Source organism: Ranitomeya imitator, chromosome 5 (genome assembly GCF_032444005.1).
Source record: "Ranitomeya imitator isolate aRanImi1 chromosome 5, aRanImi1.pri, whole genome shotgun sequence".
NCBI lineage: Eukaryota > Metazoa > Chordata > Amphibia > Anura > Dendrobatidae > Ranitomeya > Ranitomeya imitator.
In genome coordinates, this window is record NC_091286.1 from 34932178 (window position 1) to 34955267 (window position 23090).

Sequence of the window (23090 nt, forward strand, 5' to 3'; positions counted from 1 at the left end):
AGCAGAATAGTGAGTGCAGCTCTGGAGTATAATACAGGATGTAACTCAGGATTAGTAATGTAATGTATGTACACAGTGACTGCATCAGCAGAATAGTGAGTGCAGCTCTGGAGTATTATACAGGATGTAACTCAGGATCAGTAATGTATGTACACAGTGACTGCACCAGCAGAATAGTGAGTGCAGCTCTGGGGTACAATACAGGATGTAACTCAGGATCAGTAATGTAATGTATGTACACAGTGACTGCACCAGCAGAATAGTGAGTGCAGCTCTGGGGTATAATACAGGATGTAACTCAGGATCAGCAATGTAATGTATGTACACAGTGACTGCATCAGCAGAATAGTGAGTGCAGCTCTGGAGTATAATACAGGATGTAACTCAGGATTAGTAATGTAATGTATGTACACAGTGACTGCATCAGCAGAATAGTGAGTGCAGCTCTGGAGTATTATACAGGATGTAACTCAGGATCAGTAATGTATGTACACAGTGACTGCACCAGCAGAATAGTGAGTGCAGCTCTGGGGTACAATACAGGATGTAACTCAGGATCAGTAATGTAATGTATGTACACAGTGACTGCACCAGCAGAATAGTGAGTGCAGCTCTGGGGTATAATACAGGATGTAACTCAGGATCAGCAATGTAATGTATGTACACAGTGACTGCATCAGCAGAATAGTGAGTGCAGCTCTGGAGTATTATACAGGATGTAACTCAGGATCAGTAATGTATGTACACAGTGACTGCACCAGCAGAATAGTGAGTGCAGCTCTGGGGTACAATACAGGATGTAACTCAGGATCAGTAATGTAATGTATGTACACAGTGACTGCACCAGCAGAATAGTGAGTGCAGCTCTGGGGTATAATACAGGATGTAACTCAGGATCAGCAATGTAATGTATGTACACAGTGACTGCATCAGCAGAATAGTGAGTGCAGCTCTGGAGTATAATACAGGATGTAACTCAGGATTAGTAATGTAATGTATGTACACAGTGACTGCATCAGCAGAATAGTGAGTGCAGCTCTGGAGTATTATACAGGATGTAACTCAGGATCAGTAATGTATGTACACAGTGACTGCACCAGCAGAATAGTGAGTGCAGCTCTGGGGTACAATACAGGATGTAACTCAGGATCAGTAATGTAATGTATGTACACAGTGACTGCACCAGCAGAATAGTGAGTGCAGCTCTGGGGTATAATACAGGATGTAACTCAGGATCAGCAATGTAATGTATGTACACAGTGACTGCATCAGCAGAATAGTGAGTGCAGCTCTGGAGTATTATACAGGATGTAACTCAGGATCAGTAATGTATGTACACAGTGACTGCACCAGCAGAATAGTGAGTGCAGCTCTGGGGTACAATACAGGATGTAACTCAGGATCAGTAATGTAATGTATGTACACAGTGACTGCACCAGCAGAATAGTGAGTGCAGCTCTGGAGTATAATACAGGATGTAACTCAGGATCAGTAATGTATGTACACAGTGACTGCACCAGCCGAATAGTGAGTGCAGCTCTGGGGTATAATACAGGATGTAACTCAGGATCAGTAATGTTATATATGTACATAGTGACTGCACCAGCAGAATAGTGAGTGCAGCTCTGGAGTATAATACAGGATGTAACTCAGGATCAGTAATATAATGTATGTACACAGTGACTGCACCAGCAGAATAGTGAGTGCAGCTCTGGAGTATAATACAGGATGTAACTCAGGATCAGTAATGTATGTACATAGTGACTGCACCAGCAGAATAGTGAGTGCAGCTCTGCAGTATAATGCGGTATGTAAAGTCAGATGTCGGAGTGCAAAGTATGTGAGCTTAACTTCTGAAAGGAACAGCATAATGGAGAATGTGAGGAACTAATACCAGTAATAACTAGGTTTGTAGAAATAAGTTGACTACCCAGGATTGATAGGGATCTCCAGTGGGAAAACCATCATATTAGGATTTTCCAGTTGTGGCAAATAAATGATCGTTTTTGTAAAACTTAAATGCGATAATTTTCCCAGAGGACAAAGTATTACTGTCAGGAACAGGAGGTATTTGATTGTGCATTATCGTGCACAATGAGCTCTGCTACATCCAGGAGCAGAGGACAGACACACTGCAGTTTCGTTGCAATGTACGTACGAATTGTCTCCTTTATAATATCTTTTTAATACTTTGTAAACACTGCCTACCTTTTTTTTTGGAGTAAAATATATAATTTGCTAGCTTGTCTCTCTCTGCTCTATAACGAACAGTGCATCCTCTGAGGTGAATTACGCTACTGATTTGGGTTGGCTCCGGACCCGTTATTCCTTTGGTGAAAATCGGAGCTGGTGGCAGCATACTTTGTTCTGTGCGTTTGGGAAGCTTTGTAGGGACGGCGGCGTTGTTAATTATTGTTCCCGCCTGAGTGGGAGTATTTAAATCGCCCTCGCTGCAGTGAGCCCAATAGCCAGTACATAGCAGACAGCCTTTCTGGCGACTAATTACCCTAGGTGCAGTACCTAATCTGACCCGAGGGTAAGGGGGGCGCGGGGAGCTGCGGGTTCCAAACTGGAATATAGATAAATCCCCCTCAGAAGGAACCAGGGGGGCAACCAAGCAACTCCGGTTTGAGACAAATTGGTGTGAGGAGTTGGGACGATAAAGATATCCTCCCCGGGATCCCTGACATTGCTAGGATCCGTGACATAGTGTTGGCAGCACGGCGTGAATCGTGACATATTGGTGGCAGAGCGGTGAGATAATAGAGCATTAGTGATCTGATTTGAGCAATCATTCCTCTCACTAAAAACTTTCACAGTTCTTGCGAGGACTCTGCGCAAATAAGTTTGGAGAGCGAGCTCAGTGTTTACTAGTCCTGAGACAATTGTGTGTACTTGCGATTACCCTCTACCCTTCTCTTCGTTTTTCTATCTTTTATTGGCAACCATGATTGTGCTGGGAGAAACCTTTTATAAGAAGCAGACCAAGGACACTCTTATTTCCTTGTGCATGTCGCAGCAGATTGACTTTGCTGGCAGCAACAAAGACCAACTGGTCGCGGATCTGGTGCAATGGGAAGCAGCTCCAGACTGCTCCCAGAGCCCTGTGGCCGCAGAAGCTGGCGCCAGCGAAAATGGTGCTGCCGCAGAGGTCCAACCACTGAATGCCGACCCTACTTGCAAACATGAGAGCGTGTACCTCCGCCTGCAGCTGGCTCTGCAACAATGCTCCGCAGACGACACAGAGACGTCTGCAGCTGGTTCTGCAATTCCAAGAGGTGGAGAGAGCCGAGCGTCAAGTGGACCGGGAGCACCAGCTGACGTTGGCCCGACTCCATGGGCTGAGGTTGTCCCAGTCCAGCGGCGAGCTCAACCGCTCAGAACCCTAAACCCCGGCCAGAGCACTTTCCTGTGATGGAAAAGGACGGGGACTTGGACACTTTTCTGCGGGCATTTGAGAAAGCCTGCAGACAGTACCGGCTGCCTGGGAACCAATGGGCCTGATACCTGACCCCAGGCCTAAAACGCAAAGCTGTGGAGGCTTTTGCTTCTCTCCCGCCAGACCAGGACAAAGATTATGAGGCCATCAAGCAGGCCCTGATAACCAAGTACCAGCAGACACCTGAGGTTTACCGTAGAAAGTGCCGGAACCTCCAACGTGGCTCACACGACAGTTACAGTGATGTGGCGCATGGACTCGGGACCCACTTTGACCAGTGGACCCAAGGACTGTCAGTGACCACCTTTGCACAGCTGCGGGATCTGATGATCAAAGACCAGTTCTTTCATCTTTGCCCAGCTGAGGTGCGACAGTTTGTGATGGACAGAGAACCCAAAGACGTGACGAAAGCAGTGCAGATTGCCGATGCCTATGAGGCCAACCGTAGATCGGAAGCGTGGAAGCCCATCACCACCAGCTGGAGAGGGGGTAAGCCTGCAACCAACACCAGTACCCCTGCCTGCCAGCCAACACAAGAGAGGCCCTGTCCTCGTTGACAACAGCACCAGACCTACCTCCGACCTTCGCCATTGTTTTTCTTGTAAGCGGACTGGTCATATCAGCGCCAACTATCCGGAGAAGTAGAAGAACCCCCCAGCCAAGGCCCCAGGGGCTAATGCAGCAGTTCTTTTGGTGGGTGGGGCGGTTGGAAGGGTGTGTGACAACGTGCAGCACGTCATCGTCGGAGGCCATGTCGCTACAGGACTCTAGGACCCTCATCCGACCCGAACTGGCGGCCCCTGAAGAGATCATTCCGGGGAAAACCCTAACTGTCACCGGGATTGGGGGCATCACCTGTCCCCTGCCAATGGTCCGGGCGTATATAGACTGGAGTGCCAGGAGCGGGGTGAAGGAAGTGGGGCTGTCCGATAACTTGCCCACTGATGTTTTATTGGGGACTGATCTGGGGAGAATGGTTGCATACTCTGTCCCTGACTCCCCTCCCCGATCGAACGCGGATGATAGCAATGGGAAATTGCATGTGTTACCTGACAATGCTTTACCGATTAATAATGTACTTGGTAATGATTTTTCTGAAATGCTGATGGTAATACTGATGATGCGAATGATGAAAATATGCATGTTTTACCTGATAACCATTTGTTTCCTAGGAATGATGTGTTCATAGGTGCAGGAGAGCTCAGCCACGTCACTCTGTGGGGTGGGATGGCTGAGGAACCTCTAACAGGAGCAAGCGATGGTGCTCAGGGAAATGGGATGATGCATAGGAACCGTGAGGAAGGTGAGGCCGTGCAACTGATCAGTGCCACAGAGGAAGGTAACTGCCCCTAGCCAGAAGTTCCAGACCGCTCTGCACTCAGATGCGAGCCTGGAGAATTTGAGACACCTTTCCGAGACGCCCATCTCCGTAACTGATAAGGAGAGGGTGTTCTGGGAACGAGGGAGGTTGTACCGGGAGACAGTACCCAGAAAATCGCAAAAGGAGTGGTTGAGGAAAAGACAGCTGGTCGTCCCGTACCAATCCAGGGGTTTGTTGCTGTGGATTGCCCATGAGATCCCGCTCACTGGACACTTGGGGATCAGCAAAACTAAGGCCCGGCTGTCTCAACACTTCTATTGGCCCAAGATCGGGACAGATGTGACAAACTACTGCCGCTCCTGTATCACCTGTCAAAGAGTGGGGAAGGTGGGGCCTGCTCTTAAGGCTCCCCTGATCCCTTTGCCAGTGATAGAGGAGCCTTTTACTTTGTAAACACTTCCTACCTTTTTTTTGAGTAAAATATATAATTTGCTAGCTTGTCTCTCTCCTCTATAACGAACTGTGCATCCTCTGAGGTGAATTACGCTACTGATTTGGGTTGGCACTAGACCCGTTATTCCTTTGGTGAAAATCGAAGCTGGTGGCAGCATACTTTGTTCTGTGCATTTGGGAAGCTTTGTAGCGACTGTGGCGTTGTTAATTATTGTTCCTGCCTGAGTGGGAGTAGTTAAATTGCCCTCGCTGCAGTGAGCCCAATAGCCAGTACATAGCAGACAGCCTTTCTGGCGACTAATTAGCCTAGGTGCAGTACTTAATCTGACCTGAGGGCAAGGGGGCGCCAGAGAGCTTCAGGTTCCAAACCGGAACTGGGAAGTGGGATATAGATAAATCCCCTTCAGAAGGAACCAGGGGGCAACCGAGCAACCCCGGTTCAAGACAAATTGGTGTGAGGAGCGAGGACGATAAAGATATCCTCCCGTGACCCCTGACATTGCTGGGATGTGTGACATAGTCTTGGCAGCACGGTGTGAATCGTGACAATTACACAGTGTTCATTCACAATAGGTTGAATGTGTAATGCAGGACAGGTCGGGACCTCGAGAGTGACAGACGGACCCCATATTCAGCTACTGGTCCCTGTGATGGTGATATGAGGATCCTGTGCAGAGACCCCGCTCTATCCGCTTACAATTCCCTAGCAGAGGATATAAGATCTCGTCACTAACAATAAACCTCAATGTATAAGTTTTTAACTGTAACCTATTATTTACAATTTATAGTATTTGTATATTATGCCTCAGCTGCTGCAAATCCTCTTTGGAAGAATGAGGGGATGAGTGAATAGATTAATCTGAAATATGCTCATCTTTTGTAGCAGCTAAAGTATTTTTTTATTGTGATCTGTAGCAGTTGATGTGTATTATGAGGTTCTGCAGCAGCTGAGTTGTATATTATTAAGTTCTGCAGCAGCTGTGGTGTATTGTGAGGTTCTGCAGCAGCTGAGGAGTGTATTGATAATTACTGGCTGAGGTGTGTATTGATATATGCTGCAGTACAAAGTCATGAACCTCTGACGCCACTCCCCTGGCCTTTCTAGACACTGCAGTAGCCCGCTGCCTGAGTATTCAGGTCATTCACCATCCATGCTGATATCTTGTTCCATTACCCTGTATGTCACAAGACAAAACCAGCTCTACTTGCTGGGCTCTACTACAGATCCACCAAAGTATCTCTCCTGACAAACTCCTCACTGCTATAACAAAATATTGGCTCTGTTATTCCAAGGTTTTTATTTGCATACTTAGCTCTGCTGTTCTAAGGTGACAATCTGCAAATCAGCTCTGCAGTTTCAAGGTGTTTGTATGCACACTTGGCTCTGCTGTATGTTCCAATGTGTCTGCCTACATATTCACCTCTGCTGTTGCAACGTGCCAGTCTGCATATTTAGCTCTGCTGTTTCAAGGTGCTTGTCCGTACACTTGGCTCTGCTGTTCTATAGTGTGATTTTGCATATTTGGCTCTCTTTTTTTCAAGTTGCTTATGTGCAGACTTGGCTCTGCTGCTCTAATGTGTTTGTCTGCACACTGGGCTCTGTTGTGCCAAGGTGTTTGCCTGCACACTCAGCTCTGCTGTTCCAGGGAGTTGTCTACAGACTCGGCTCCACTGTTCCTAATTGATCCATTTGCCATCCAGCATACCCAGCTCACCTGTTCCACACTGATCCACATGTCGACCTGCATATCCAGCTCTGCTGATCCACGTGTCATCCATGTTGCTCGACTCCACAGTAGCTCGCTGCACCAATGCCTCCGGTCCGTGCTGCTCATCCAAACCTATGACTTAGCGAATCCACCTCCCCAATATGTATGCTAACATGACCCCACGAGGCTGACCTTACATACGGTCGCCTTTTTCCATGCCATCGCTAGCGGGAACATATAGCATTTCTTTTGGAAGATACATTTTTATTATTATTTATTGACTTTTCACCAAAATAATAAAGAGGAACAAGAAGGCATCTAGTAACCAGGTATCGGTGCGAGACGCGCGCTCAGTTTCACCACGTTCTGGGAATTTCTGTCTAATTCTGTGTTTTTTTTACAATCCACATAACACAAAGAAAGTGAGTAATTCTCAGGTTAGGGCTGAGGGCCGAGCACCGTTCTCTCAGTTCCCTGTCACAACTGTGGTTTCCTCTACGTTTCAAAGGGTTTCCACGTGACTTACTTGAAATGATCTATAGTCTCCATTCCAAGAAGAAGAAGCGGCCACATCAATAAAGCACGGACCTCTCATGACAGGCACACCATCTGCTTCAGCCGGTGTGCCGCCTGTAGCCCCAAGAGTTGGGGTGTTAGGGCGCCGTTACCGCCCCCATTGCGGTGCCAGCACTTACTATCTATTGGAACCTATAGCAGACATTTTTGCCATTTCTTTGCTACCGATTGAGGTCAGTTCGGTCAATTCCATACCTGGCAGGGTTCAGGTTGGATTATAGGAATGGCCTTTGTACCATCTGTCTCTGATTGAGGACCCTGGTTTCTTCTCGGTGCTGGTCTTCAGTTTTCTTGGAAGTTGCATGCGGTCATCAAGTGTTTGTGAGTGCCACCTCTGTCTCCTCCCATCCATGGTCTACTGGTCCTCAAGTCATCTCATGTGGTCTCGTTGACTTCTGAGCGTCTTCATCTAGACAGGATGTCACAGCTGTCGCCTTCCACCAGCAGTTCTTACCCGAGGAGCGCGCACAACACGTCTGGATCCGAGGCGGACGCCCTATCTCAGGTACGTTCACAATCACTTTTGTAATGTGAATTTCGATGCAGGTTCTGATTCCATCTCCTACGGGAAAACAATCAACATCCCATTAATAAAAGGTTTCAATTGATTTCAGTGCGAAGCGTTCCTATAATGTATATGGAGCATTGTCTTCTGCATGTGTGTTTTTTTTTTATTATTATGGTTTATACGTTATATTTTTCTCTGCCAGTAAAATTCACATTAAAAACCTCATTGGGATATTTCAGGAATATTAAATATTAATGCTATTTCTATAATATATTACATTGTATAATTATACTGCTGGTATATTATGTTACACATGCATAGACATATCATTGGTGTAAGGAGGGCCATTTCTACTCCAAAACTGGTGCAATTTTGCATTTTTCGGAGCTCGTGGGCTGCATAGGGCCCATATATTGTCCTTGCACAAGGGCTTTTTTCTGTCTGTGTCCGCCAGTGATGTTACAAGTTTATTATACCAGTGTATCCTGTCTGTACTGGCCTGTGATTGGTGTATTTTATTATTGGAATTTTATATTACTATGATGTTTTTTGGTACAATATATTACTGGTATATTATTCTATTAATATATTGTCCTACTTGCATATTATTAATATATTATTTTACTGGTATATTACGTTACTAGTTTATTATACCAGTGTATCCTGTCTGTACTGGCCTGTGATTGGTGTATTTTATTGCCATTTTATATTACTAGGATGTTTTATGATACATTGTATTACTGGCATATTATACTATTGATATATTGTGCTACTTGTCTTGCACATTATTAATATCTTATATTTCTGGTATATTATGTTATTGTTATATTACTGATAGATTATAGTAGGAATATACTCTAGGTATATTCTATTACTTGTACATAATTCTTATATGACTGGCATATTATTCTATTGGGTTATTATATTACTCAAAGATATGACTGATTTACCAATAAAATATTAGACTATTGGAATCTTACTGGTATATTATTGGTATGTTGTTGATATCTTATAGGTTTATTACTGGTATATTATTGGTATGTTGTTGATATCTTATAGGTATATTATTGGTATATTACTGGTATGTTATTGGTATATTATATTGCTAGTATGTTATTTGTATGTTGTTGATATCCTATAGGTATATTATATTGTATATTATTGGTATATTATTGGTATATTATATTGCTAGTATGTTATTGGTATGCTGTTGATATCCTATAGGTATATTATATTGTATATTATTGGTATATTATATTGCTAGTATGTTATTGGTATGCTGTTGATATCCTATAGGTATATTATATTGTATATTATTGGTATATTATTGGTATATTATATTTATAGTATGTTATTTGTATGTTGTTGATATCCTATAGGTATATTATATTGTATATTATTGGTATATTACTGGTATGTTATTGGTATGTTGTTGATATCCTATAGGTATATTATATTGTATATTACTGGTATGTTATTGGTATCTTATACTATAGGTATATTATTATTCTTGTACATTAATATTATAGTATATTTCTTGTCTATTATTGGTATATTATATTACTGAAGGATTATTGTAATATTACTGGTTGTTTGTTTATTGTACTTTTGATATATTACATTACTGGTATGTTCTATTACTGGTACATTTTTTGATATACTGTATGTATATTCTACATGTCATGTGGACCCGCTAATTTGGCTTGGAGCTAAACCAAGGAGGAGAGTCTAAGGCATAGTGAGCCATTTACCCTGGACTCCTGCCAGTGGCAATGCTCGGGTCGCTATCCCCAGAATTGTCTCTCATCACTTGATGCTGTAGGGATTCACTCTCAGGTAGGCATTAGGAAGCGTTCACACAGGGAATGTTGTTTGGTCTAAACATGTGTGGTTTTATTGCTTTCATAAAACTCCAGGGGATTATAAACCAAAAACAGCCTCTTTAGGCGCAAAGGTATCACGGTAAATAGTTAATTCAGCAGCTTATATTTCAGTGTGAGCTCACCCAAACAGATTAGTCTTTTATCACGGAGCAAACTTTAGACACAGAACAGGTACGGTCAAACCAGTCTCTGTATCACCTTCAGCCTGAGCTCCAGCAGCTCCCAGCGCCAACCAGACATGTTCAACTCCATGCACAGTTCACACTGAACAGGCTGCAGCTCCAACACACAGACTGCTCAGCTTTCCTGGCTGACCCATGCAGTCTCCATTCAGAGACTCTGGCTAGTCTTTCTCCCAGCTACAGCTCACATTTTCATTGGTCACTCACCAGCAGCACAATCGATTCTGCCCAACATCCAGAAGACTGACGCCTAGAGAAAACAGGCCCTGGTTCTTAGTCAAAACTAGGCATGTGCATCTAATCAAGACATGTAGTGCCAGGATTTAACCCTGTCCTACCTGGCTTTGCTACAGTGCATAGAATGGAAGTGGATACTGGAAAGAATCCTAGTCAGAGTAATAAAAGGTGGTCATGCAGAGATCAATAAAAAAAAATGGTAGTCAGGTTAGGCAGCCAACAGGTAGACAAGGTCAAATATTAAAGCGGGACGGTAACAAGAATATTGGGAATGGTCAAAGTTGCATGAAATAGAAACCAAATCCCCAGGCCCAGAGTGATCGGGGAGGGTTTCTTATAAGATCCAGGGTAACTGGACATTGGTTGATGAGAGCAGCAGTTAGTGCTACTGGCCCTTTAAGAGGCCAAAAGACCACTCTCAGCTCAACAGCTCCATACAGGAGAACGCCGGCTATCTGAGGGGTAAGACTATGCAGCATGTGAATTCTAGTGGTTTATTGCCTCAGAATGTTATGCTACATTATATTCCATTACATCATGTGACGGTATGAAATGTATGTGCATCATGTGATATAGATATTGTTAGCTACCATTTCCAAAAATCGTACAAAACACAGTATAAAAAAAATAGGAGGAGCGATTTGCAGTCCCACATGTGACCACCAGGGGATGGGGAGCCATTCTGCTATTTGTGTTGTCTTTGGTTACACTAGGAAGGATTCATATATGCCAAACATTGCTCTACTCTTAAAGGGATTGTCCACTTTAGAAAACTTGTGTAGAAAATGCCCCAATGCTTAGTGTGTGCATACCGTATATACACTGCTCAAAAAAATAAAGGGAACACTAAAATCCCACATCCTAGATATCACTGAATGAAATATTCCAGTTGTAAATCTTTATTCATTACATAGTGGAATGTGTTGAGAACAATAAAACCTAAAAATGATCAACATAAATCACAACTAATATCCCGTAGAGGTCTGGAGTTGGAATGATGCTCAAAATCAAAGTGGAAAATGAAGTTACAGGCTAATCCAACTTCAGTGGAAATGCCTCAAGACATTGCCTCAAGGAAATGATGCTCAGCATTGTGTGTGGCCTCCACGTGCCTCTATGATCTCCCTACAACGCCTGGGCATGCTCCTGATGAGGCGGCGGATGGTCTCCTGAGGGATCTCCTCCCAGACCTGGACTAAAGCATCCGCCAACTCCTGGACAGTCTGTGGTGCAATGTGACATTGGTAGATGGAGCGAGACATGATGTCTCAGATGTGTTCAATCGGATTCAGGTCTGGGGAATGGGCGGGCCAGTCCATAGCTTCAATGCCTTCATCTTACAGGAACTGCTGACACACTCCAGCCACATGAGGTCTGGCATTGTCCTGCATTAGGAGGTACCCAGGGCCAACCGCACCAGCATATGGTCTCACAAGGGGTCTGAGGATCTCATCTTGGCACCTAATGGAAGTCTGGCAACCTCTGGTGAGCACATGGAGGGCTATGCGACCCTCCAAAGAAATGCCACCCCACACCATTACTGACCCACTGCCAAACCGGTCATGCTGAAGGATGTTGCAGGCAGCAGATCGCTTTCCACGGCGTCTCCAAACTCTGTCACGTCTGTCACATGTGCTCAGTGTGAACCTGCTTTTATCTGTGAAGAGCGCAGGGCACCAGTGGCGAATTTGGCAATCCTGGTGCTCTGTGGCAAATGCCAAGCGTCCTGCACGGTGTTGGGCTGTGTGCACAACCCCCATCTGTGGATGTCGGGCACTCAGACCATCCTCATGGAGTCGATTCGTAACTGTTTGTGCAGACACATGCACATTTGTGGCCTGCTGGAGGTCAGGGCTCTGACAGCGCTCCTCTTGTTCCTCCTTGCACAAAGGCTGAGGTAGCAGCCCTGCTGCTGCGTTGTTGCCCTCCTACGGCCCCCTCCACGTCTCCTGGTGTACTGGCCTGTCTCCTGGTAGTGCCTCCAGCCTCTGGACATTATGCTGACAGACACAGCAAACCTTCTTGCCACAGCTCGCACTGATGTGCCATCCTGGATGAGCTGCACTACCTGAGCCACTTGTGTGGGTTGTAGAGTCCGTCTCATGCTACTACGAGTGTGAAAGCACAACCAACATTCAAAAGTGTTATATTCTGATGTTTCAGTGTTCCCTTAATTTTTTTGAGCAGTGTTTGTGTATGTATATATATATATATATATATATATATATATATATATACATTTTTTATATAATATAGTGTATATATACATACAGTACAGACCAAAAGTTTGGACACACGTTCTCATTTAAAGATTTTTCTGTATTTTTATGACTATGAAAATTGTACATTCACACTGAAGGCATCAAAACTATGAATTAACACATGTGGAATTATATACTTAACAAAAAAGTGTGAAACAACTGAAATTATGTCTTATATTCTAGGTTCTTCAAAGTAGCCACCTTTTGCTTTGATGACTGCTTTGCACACTCTTGGCATTCTATTGATGAGCTTCAAGAGGTAGTCACCGGGAAGGGTTTTCACTTCACAGGTGTGCCAGGTTTAATAAGTGGGATTTCTTGCCTTATAATTGGGGTTGGGACCATCAGTTGTGTTGTGTGGGCGGGGGCAGTTATAGGCAGATGTTAGAACAAGCGAGCCGACACGCGCGTCGGGGTGAAGTGACACAATGCCTGGGACTCCCTGTGTTCCGTCATCGTTTCAGTATTAGGCAATTGTACCAATGTATATTTATACGTAAGCTTATACTTGTTACACAGGTTGTGTAGTGACTCTGGCAAGTGTTAAGGTGGAGTGTAGTTATTCTACTGATAGGTATAGGGTCGGTAATAATTTCCACTCTATCTATACTATGCCATGCACCCAATGGATCACTTCATATTAAATGTCAGGTGTACTTTGTGTCCCTTTCTGTGAGGCATCTCCTGTCTTTTTAACCTATCAAGTTTTATATTTGCACTTCCGGTTCCTGGGCTGAGGATGTAGCACTCTGAAGGAGCAGCTCCCACACCAGACAGAAATCCTACTAACAAATCTGCCAACATCTGCAGCTCCTACACAAGAGAAAGACAGATTACCACTGGCCCTCACTCCACATCACCTATAAAGGTCAGTCACTACAAACTTGGACCACTCCTGAGACCTGGAGGGTCCTGGCCTGTTGACCACATGCTCAGCCAGGCCTGGAGGGGAGGAGCCGCTCTCCCCCAGCAAAACCCACTGTGACTAAAGGTACCTTCACACTCAGCGACGCTGCAGCGATACCGACAACGATGTCGATCACTGCAGCGTCGCTGTTTGGTCGCTGGAGAGCTGTCACACAGACAGCTCTCCAGCGACCAACGATGCCGCAGGGCCGCACTTAGTAACCCGATGTTTACCCTGGTTACCATCGTAAAAGTAGAAAAAACAAACACTACATACTTACCTTCCGCTGTCTGTCCCTCGGCGCTGTGCTTTCCTGCACTGACTGTGAGCACAGCGGCCGGAAAGCAGAGCGGTGACGTCACCACTGTGCTTTACGGCCAGCCGGCACTGACAGCCAGAGCAGGGAAGCATAGCGCCAGGGACAGACAGCGGAAGGTAAGTATGTAGTGTTTGTTTTTTTTACTTTTATGATGGTAACCAGGGTAAACATCGGGTTACTAAGTGCGGCCCTGCGGCATCGTTGGTCGCTGGAGAGTTACTAACCTGCGCTTAGTAACCCGATGTTTACCCTGGTTACCAGTGATGACATCGCTGAATCGGTGTCACACACGCCGATTCAGCGATGTCTGCAGGGAGTCCAGCGACGAAATAAAGTGCTGGACTTTCTGCAGCGACCAACGACATCGCAGCAGGATCCTGATCGCTGCTGCATGTCAAACTGAACGATATTGCTAGCCAGGACGCTGCAACGTCACGGATCGCTAGCGATATCGTTCAGTGTGAAGGTACCTTAAAGGCACAATTGGACTAGCTACACATAGAACCTCCCCCCAAAGAACACAGAGAGGTATACTTACTGCTGCCACCTAGTGGACAAAAAAGAACTACAAGCACCTGCTTTGTGCTATAGGGAGATATGCTGTATTTCTATAGCTACCAAGAAACATAAGAATTGATAATTCTCTGGAGAAAGGATAAACTGCAACAACAGAGGGCTCAGACGCTGACTCCATTTACATCACCAATTCAGCAAATGGATTGCTACGTGTTGCGTATCTCACAAAAGCCGGAGAGCCCTAGGCAAACAAGCAGTGGGAACCACAGTAAGGGGAAGACATCATGGACCCAAGCCCCATAAGGAGAGGATGCTACAGCAACACACCCGCAACAGAAATCCCTTGGTAGGGAGGGCATTGAAGACCTAACTGAGTGTAGCAGGGAAGACCCTTCAAGAATGATAACAATAGACTATAACAAACTGGCGGCTGACGTGGCAAGTAGCATTATGCCAGGCATCCAAAAGACCCTGGAACATGCTATCAAGAAGGCCCTCCACCACATTGAAGAGAAATTGAGCAAACATAAAGGACAGATAGAGGAGCTGGAGCAGAGGGTCTCACAACTGGAGGGTGATAAAAGGCAGCTCTCCTGCCAATTGAAAGAGACAACTACAGAAACAAAACGCCAGTCTGAGAAGGTTGAGGACCTGGAAAACAGGTAAAGGAGCAGCAACGTAAGGCTAGTGGGGCTCTCGGAGTCGATCCCTGCAGCTGAACAAGACTCTGCGAAAGAGACCTACCAATGGCCCTGGGAATTAATCATGGTCGTAAGGTTGAAAGGGCTCACAGAGTTGGGCCAGATCTATGATCCCACAACCAAGGATCGAGTGACCGGACATTGAGACCACATCAAGTAATCATGAAATTCCTGGACTATGATAAGTTTTGACATAATGAGATCATATAGCTGATGTTCCCGGCCGGTGACTTTGAGAGGGATGAAAGTCCTGCTCTTTGAAGACTATTCCGGGGAGGTGGCAACACGCAGGAGAGCCTTCAGTAAAATATGTGCAGCACTCTATCAAGCAAAGAAAAGCTTTGCACCGGAATACCCAGCGACACTGAGGATTTTCCAAAACGAAGGGGATGACCTCATCTACAACTCGCTGAGTGATGCAGAAAAAGATCTGAAAAAAATACTGCGCAGCGCAAAAAACATGGAACAAAGAAAAGGCCACGAGAAAGACACCAAAGCCTCAGATGGGCATATGACCGGCTAGGTGATACACCATAGAAATGGACTGCACCATATACATCTTGCTCTTGACGGTTCTCCACGCCACCACACACACTTTTCCTACAAACAGGACAATGTCTCCCCAAGATGACAGAAGTGTCCATCTGCTCCTTGTTTGAGGGAAGGGACCCGGGTTTTGGCAGGGTGGAGGGCAAAGAGCTACGCAAAGTTTTACATTTGATCAATAAATGATTGGGTTTTATACTTTATTCATGGTTCTCTTCTTTTCCTGGGTAAGATATATCTTGGGAAATGGGTTGTTTTATATTTTCCTGAAGCGCCATGTATTTATGATTTACTTGTACGTGGACTTTGTTGGTAATTAATTAGTTAGATTGAGATACAACAGCAAAGGACCTTTTTGTGAGTAAAATGTTAAATAATAATTCTGGAAAGTCTAGATAAGAATCATGCACAAAATTCTTCAGAAGCTGTCACCTCCGCTTCTCGCAACTAACGGCCTTATCTCTTCCTTGAATCCACCATTTTCCATGTGCGCATTTGCTTCTATGAATGATCTCATTATCAAAGATTACATCTGTCTGACAGGTGCCGGGGACGGTCCCACATCCGCACCACAAACTGCTTTCATTCAGCTCGGCCTCCTCTGGTCGGTGTAATGCCTCCTGCTCTGCTGCTTTCATATTTGTTTCCTGCGAGAATTAAACAAAATATTTCTGTGTAATCAGACACTGAGTTTTCAAGATAATTTTTTTTTTTTTAAAGTGGAAAGCAATAAAAATAATTATAAAACCTAAACGGAATGTCAAAACCTCAATATTATTTTTTTCTTAATCATTTCTTAATTCATCTCCTGGCCACAGCAATGAATGTGGTATCCAGGTGCGGCATTAGGGGAATGCAAACTGGGCATCTTCCCAGGGCCACCATCCACAAAGAGGGCGCCCTACTTCTGCCGGCTGTCGATGGAGTGAACAGATAATACAAAGCATCACTAACATTTTATGCTGTGCATCCTCCATTTTCCCAGAATGTCACTGTGAGCTCCAGCGTTAGGTCAGATGCTAAGAGTGGAGAAGGAGCGAGCTCACAGCATGGCAGTGTGCAAACAGGACAGAATAGTGACCTCAAGTCCTGTCTGTGCCCTGTCCACCTTCTCTTCATGATGTCTGACCCTTTCCATGACTGTCCTGGGATCAGACAGGAGTGAAGTAGGACACGGAAAGTGAGGAGTGACAGATTTAAAAGGGAGGTTAGTTGTGTGCGTGTCTGTGTGTATGTATGTATGTATGTATATATATATATATATATATATACAGTACAGACCAAAAGTTTGGACACACCTTCTCATTTAAAGATTTTTCTGTATTTTCATGACTATGAAAATTGTACATTCACACTGAAGGCATCAAAACTATGATTTAACACATGTGGAATTATATACTTAACAAAAAAGTGTGAAACAACTGAAATTATGTCTTATATTCTAGGTTCTTCAAAGCAGCTACCTTTTGCTTTGATGACTGCTTTGCACACTCTTGGCATTCTCTTGATGAGCTTCAAGAGGTAGTCACCGGGAACGGTTTTCAATCACAGGTGTGCCCTGTCAGGTTTAATAAGTGGGATTTCTTGCCTTATAAATTGAGTTGGGACCATCAGTTGTGTTGTGCAGAAGTCTGGTGGATCCACCGCTGATAGTCCTACTGAATAGACTGTTAGCTGCTTTTATCTTGCCATAATACAAATTCTAAGTGAAGAAAAACGAGTGGCCATCATTACTTTAAGAAATGGAGGTCAGTCAGTCCGAAAAATTGGGAAAACTTTGAAAGTGTCCCCAAGTGCAGTGGCAAAAACCATCAAGTGCTACAAAGAAACTGGCTCACATGAGGACCGCCCCAGGAAAGGAAGACCAAGAGTCACCTCTGCTTCTGAGGATAAGTTTATCCGAGTCACCAGCCTCAGAAATCGCAGGTCAACAGCAGCTAATATTAGAGACCAAGTCAATGCCACACAGAGTTCTAGCAGCAGACACATCTCTACAACAACTGTTAAGAGGAGACTTTGTGCAGCAGGCCTTCAAGGTAAAAAAGCTGTTAGGAAACCACTGCTAAGGACAGGCAACAAGCAGAAGAGACTTGTTTGGGCTAAAGAACACAAGGAATGGACATTAGACCAGGGGAAATCTGTATTTTGTTCTGATGAGTCAAAATTTGAGATCTTTGGTTCCAACCACCGTGTCTTTGTGCGACGCAGAAAAGGTGACTGGATGGACTCTACATGCCTGGTTCCCACCGTGAAGCATGGAGGAGGAGGTGTGATGGTGTGGGGGTGCTTTGTTGGTGACACTGTTGGGGATTTATTCAAAATTGAAGGCATACTGAACCAGCATGGCTACCACAGCATCTTGCAGCGGCATGCTATTCCATCCGGTTTGCATTCAGTTGGACAATCAATTATTTTTCAACAGGACAATGACCCCAAACACACCTCCAGGCTGTGTAAGGGCTATTTGACCAAGAAGGAGAGTGATGGGGTGCTACGCCAGATGACCTGGCCTCCACAGTCACCAGACTTGAACCCAATCGAGATGGTTTGGGGTGAGCTGGACCGCAGAGTGAAGGCAAAAGGGCCAACAAGTGCTAAGCATCTCTGGGAACTCCTTCAATATTGTTGGAAGACCATTCCCGGTGACTACCTCTTGAAGCTCATCAAGAGAATGCCAAGAGTGTGCAAAGCAGTCATCAAAGCAAAAGGTGGCTACTTTGAAGAACCTAAAATATAAGACATAATTTTAGTTGTTTCACACTTTTTTGGTAAGTATATAATTCCTCATGTGTTAATTCATAGTTTTGATGCCTTCAGTGTGAATTTACAATTTTCATAGTCATGAAAATACAGAGAAATCTCTAAATGAGAAGGTGTGTCCAAACTTTTGGTCTGTACTGTGTATGTATGTATATATATATATATATATATATATATATATATATATATATATATATATATATATATATAAATAATCATTTCTCAAAAAAATAAAGGGAACACTTAAACAACAGAATATAACTACAAGTAAATCAAACTTTTGTGAAATCAAACTGTCCACTTAGGAAGCAACACTGACAATCAATTTCACATGCTGTTGTGCAAATGGAATAGACAACAGATGGAAATTATTGGCAATTATCAAGACACACTCAATAAAGGAGTGGTTCTGCAGGTGGGGACCACAGATCACATCTCAGTACCAATGCTTTCTGGCTGATGTTTTGGTCACTTTTGAATGTTGGTTGTGCTTTCACACTTGTGGTAGCATGAGACGGACTCTACAACCCACACAAGTGGCTCAGGTAGTGCAGCTCATCCAGGATGGCACATCAATGTGAGCTGTGGCAAGAAGGTTTGCTGTGTCTGTCAGCGTAGTGTCCAGAGGCTGGAGGCACTACCAGGAGACAGGCCAGTACACCAGGAGACGTGGAAGGAGCCGTAGGAGGGCAACAACCCAGCAGCAGGGCTGCTACCTCAACCTTTGTGCAAGGAGGAACAGGAGGAGCACTGCCAGAGCCCTGCAAAATTACCTCCAGCAGGCCACAAATGTGCATGTGTCTGTTAGAAACCGACTCCATGAGGATGGTCTGAGTGCCCGACGTCCACAGATGTGAGTGCAGGATGCTTGGCATTTGCCACAGAACACCAGGATTGGCAAATTCGCCACTGGCGCCCTGTGCTCGTCACAGATGAAAGCAAGTTCACACTGAGCACTTGTGGCAGACAGAGTCTGGAGACACTGTGGAGAGCGATCTGCTGCCTGCAACATCCTTCACCATAACCAGGTTGGCAGTGGGTCAGTAATGGTATGGGGTGGCATTTCTTTGGAGGGCCGCACAGCCCTCCATGTGCTTGCCAAAGGTAGCCTGACTGCCATTAGGTACTGAGATGAGATCCTCAGACCCCTTGTGAGACCATATGCTGGTGCGGTTGGCCCTGGGTTCCTCCTAATGCAGGACAATGCCAGACCTCATGTGGCTGGAGTGTATCAGCAGTTCCTGCAAGATGAAGGCATTGAAGCTATGGACTGGCCCACCCATTCCCCAGACCTGAATCCGATTGAGCACATCTGGGACATCATGTCTTGCACCATCCTCCAACATCACGTTGCACCACAGACTGTCCAGAAGTTGGCGGATGCTTTAGTCTAGGTCTGGGAGGAGATCCCTCAGGAGACCATCCGCCGCCTCATCAGGAGCATGCCCAGGCGTTGTACAGTAGGGAGGTCATACAGGCATGTGGAGGCCACACACAATACTGAGCATCATTTCCTTGTCTTGAGGCATTTCTACTGAAGTTGGATCAGCCTGTAACTTCGTTTTCCACTTTGATTTTGAGTATCATTCCAAATGCAGACCTCCATGGGATATTCATTTTGATTTACATTGAGCATTTTTATGTTTTATTGTTCTGAACACATTCCACTATGTAATGAATAAAGATTTGCAACTGAAATATTTCATTCAGTGATATCTAGGATGTGGTATTTTAGTGTTCCCTTTATTTTTTAGAGCAGTGTATAAGTGTATGGCAGTGTATGTGCGTATATATATATAACATATATGCACTGCTCTGGCAAAAAAATTAAGAGACCACTGCAAAATGTTCAGTTTGTCTGATTTTTCTCTTTATAGGTATATTTTTGAGTAAAATGTAAATTGTTCTTTTACTCTATAAACTACTGGCATGTCTCCGAATTTCCAAGCGATACATTTTGTGTTTATGTTCTGAAAAGGAGAAATGGTCTAAATAACAAAAAAAATGCGTGCTTGCAGATCTCAAATAATGCAAAAAAAATAAGTTCATAATCATTTAGAAACAACAATACTAATGTTTTAACTCAGGAAGAGTTCAGAAATCAATATTTTGTGGAATAACCATAATTTTTAATCACAGCTTTCATGCCTCTTGGCATGCTTTCCATCAGTCTTTCACACTGCTTTTGGGTGACCTTATGCACTCCTGGCACAATAATGTAAGCAGTTCTTCTTTGTTTGATGGCTTGTGACTATCCATCATCATCTTGATTACATTCCAGAGGTTTTCAATGAGGTTCAGGTCTGGAGATTGGACTGCGCATGACAGGGATTTGATGTGGTGGTCCTTCATCCACGCATTGATTGACCTAGCTGTGTGGCATGGCGCATTGTCATGCTGGAAAAAAAAAACAGTCCTCAGAGTTGGGGAACATTGTCTGAGCAGAAGGCATCAACTGTTTTTCCAGAATAACCTTGTAAGCGGCTTGATTCATACGTCCTTTGCAAAGATTAACCTGCCCAATTCCAGCCTTCCTGAAGCATCCCCAGATCATCACCAATCCTCCACCAAATTTCACAGTGGGTGCACGACACGGAGGCTTGTACGCCTCTCCAGGTCTCCTTCTAACCATCATATGACAAGGTGTTGATCTGGAGATCCAGCAAGGCTGGAATTGGGCAGGTTGTTCTTTTGCGAAGGACGTATGAATCAAGCCGCATACAAGGTGATCCTGGAAAAACAGTTGATTCCTTCTGCTCAGGCCACTGAAGTTGCAGTGACTTTGTACATCACCCCCCAAAACAGGATGTCATCAGGGGCAGCAGTCACAGAAGTTCAAATGTAACATCACAGGAGGAAAAAAATACAAACAAATGGAATTTTGAAAATAAAGCAAATTATAAAAGTGGTTAGGGCTTACAGATAGATATTTACATAGGGCATTATATTTGTTGGACAACCCTTTAGGAGAAGTAGGAGATAGACATTCTGGTAGACCGCACTGCTGTGAAAAAGGATTAGTTCCCCATATGGTAATACTCCAAGAAGCTTTTAATAACGTGTTTCAGGTTTGCACCGATCCCTTTCCCAAACTGAGCTGAACCTTTTGAGAAATGGTTCGGTACGAACCTGAAACACGTTAATAAAAGCTTCTTAGAGTATTACCACATGTGGAACTATTCCTTTTTCACAGAAGTCTACCTACAATTTACATGGGGAAAAACATCCTCTTTTTTTTCTGCAGACGTGACTGCAACTGCTGAATAATCTACAGGCATTTATTAGAGTTGTGACATCCTTCTCACTCCCCGATATCATTTTTAATACATTATTACCCTATATGTGTAAGGGGGTGGAAAGCGAAAGATGTAGTTAGTCAACTGTCCACAGCACTCACAACTAAATGTCACCATCTGCTGATTGAACCAGACAGACAGGAATGAAGTATGGGGGAATGTTTCCAGAGGGAAGAGCTTGAAGGGGATTCCCGGTCAGGTAAAAGCAATGGCGTAGTTGTTAACTATAAAAGGCTGGGATGGTGAAGTGGGAACTCAGTTATTGCCTATATGTGAGAAGAAGAGGACGCGTGTGCAACGGGATGGAGTTGTGGCCACAAAGACATTAGAGATCACTGAGAGTGACCTGAACCCAGAAGAGGCCAAACTTTACAGTTCGAGCCCCAAAGCCTAAACCTTGCCAGAAGTCCACACTTTGCCAGTCAAACCCAGAAGTCCACACTTTGCCGGTCAAACCCAGAAGTCCACACTTTGCCGGTCAAACCCAGAAGTCCACACTTTGCCGGTCAAACTCAGAAGTCCACACTTTGCCGGTCAAACTCAGAAGTCCACACTTTGCCGGTCAAACGCAGAAGTTCACACTTTGCCGGTCAAACCCAGAAGTTCACACTTTGCCGGTCAACCCAGAAGTTCACACTTTGCCGGTCAAACCCAGAAGTTCACACTTTGCCGGTCAAACCCAGAAGTTCACACTTTGCCGGTCAAACCCAGAAGTTCACACTTTGCCGGTCAAACACAGAAGTTCACACTTTGCCGGTCAAACCCAGAAGTCCACACTTTGCCGGTCAAACCCAGAAGTCCACACTTTGCCGGTCAAATCCAGAAGTCCACACTTTGCCAGTCAAACCCAGAAGTCCACACTTCGCCGGTCAAGCAACAGATGCCTGATTCCACTCAGAGAGAAGAGGAGCAGCTTTTGTCCTTGCAAGAAGTCCAGGCCGTTACTTCCAATGCAGACGTACGGTATAGGGTGTGAGATTGGGCTGTGCTCAGGAACCGAGACGGCCTGGATGGTGAGCAAAGTGTGCATCATGTGACTCACATCTCTTGTCTCCAGGACTTGCGGTCTAGCGGGAAGTATCAGTGATCCCCGTTAGAGCCAGTGTGACTAAAGCGAGGACACTTAAGGGGAATACGCCTATGACGGGCCAGGTAGTGAGAGTAACGCTGGTTAAGCTGAAACCTACATATTAAGATATGTTGTTTCACTGCTAATCATAACGGTGTAAATAAAACTAGACGTTGAATAGACATTGTGACTAGTCCCATCGCTGCGTACTCATAAGGCCACAATCTATGGTATAGAAAAGTCCTTGTTTTTAAAATCTCTATCCAACGAGATCCATCTATGAAGATGGGAATAACCCTATACAATGACTGATATGGTGATTAGTCATTTGCTGACTTATTCTAGGGAAACAAATGTTACCCTTATTTTGGATCTTTGCATGCTACACGACTCGGAGACTTCATAAT

At 44.5% G+C, this 23090-nt stretch overlaps 1 protein-coding gene across 1 annotated transcript in view; it reads left to right on the top strand.

The window, feature by feature from the left end:
* Nucleotides 1-7482: 7482 nt before the first annotated feature.
* The window catches only part of BATF3 (basic leucine zipper ATF-like transcription factor 3), a 33365-nt gene continuing 17757 nt past the window's right edge, over nucleotides 7483-23090 (top strand). The window contains exon 1 of the mRNA XM_069767891.1: nucleotides 7483-8003. Within this exon, the coding sequence (XP_069623992.1) occupies nucleotides 7917-8003 (87 nt within the window). The 5' untranslated portion in view covers nucleotides 7483-7916. The remainder of the gene's footprint in view (nucleotides 8004-23090) is intronic.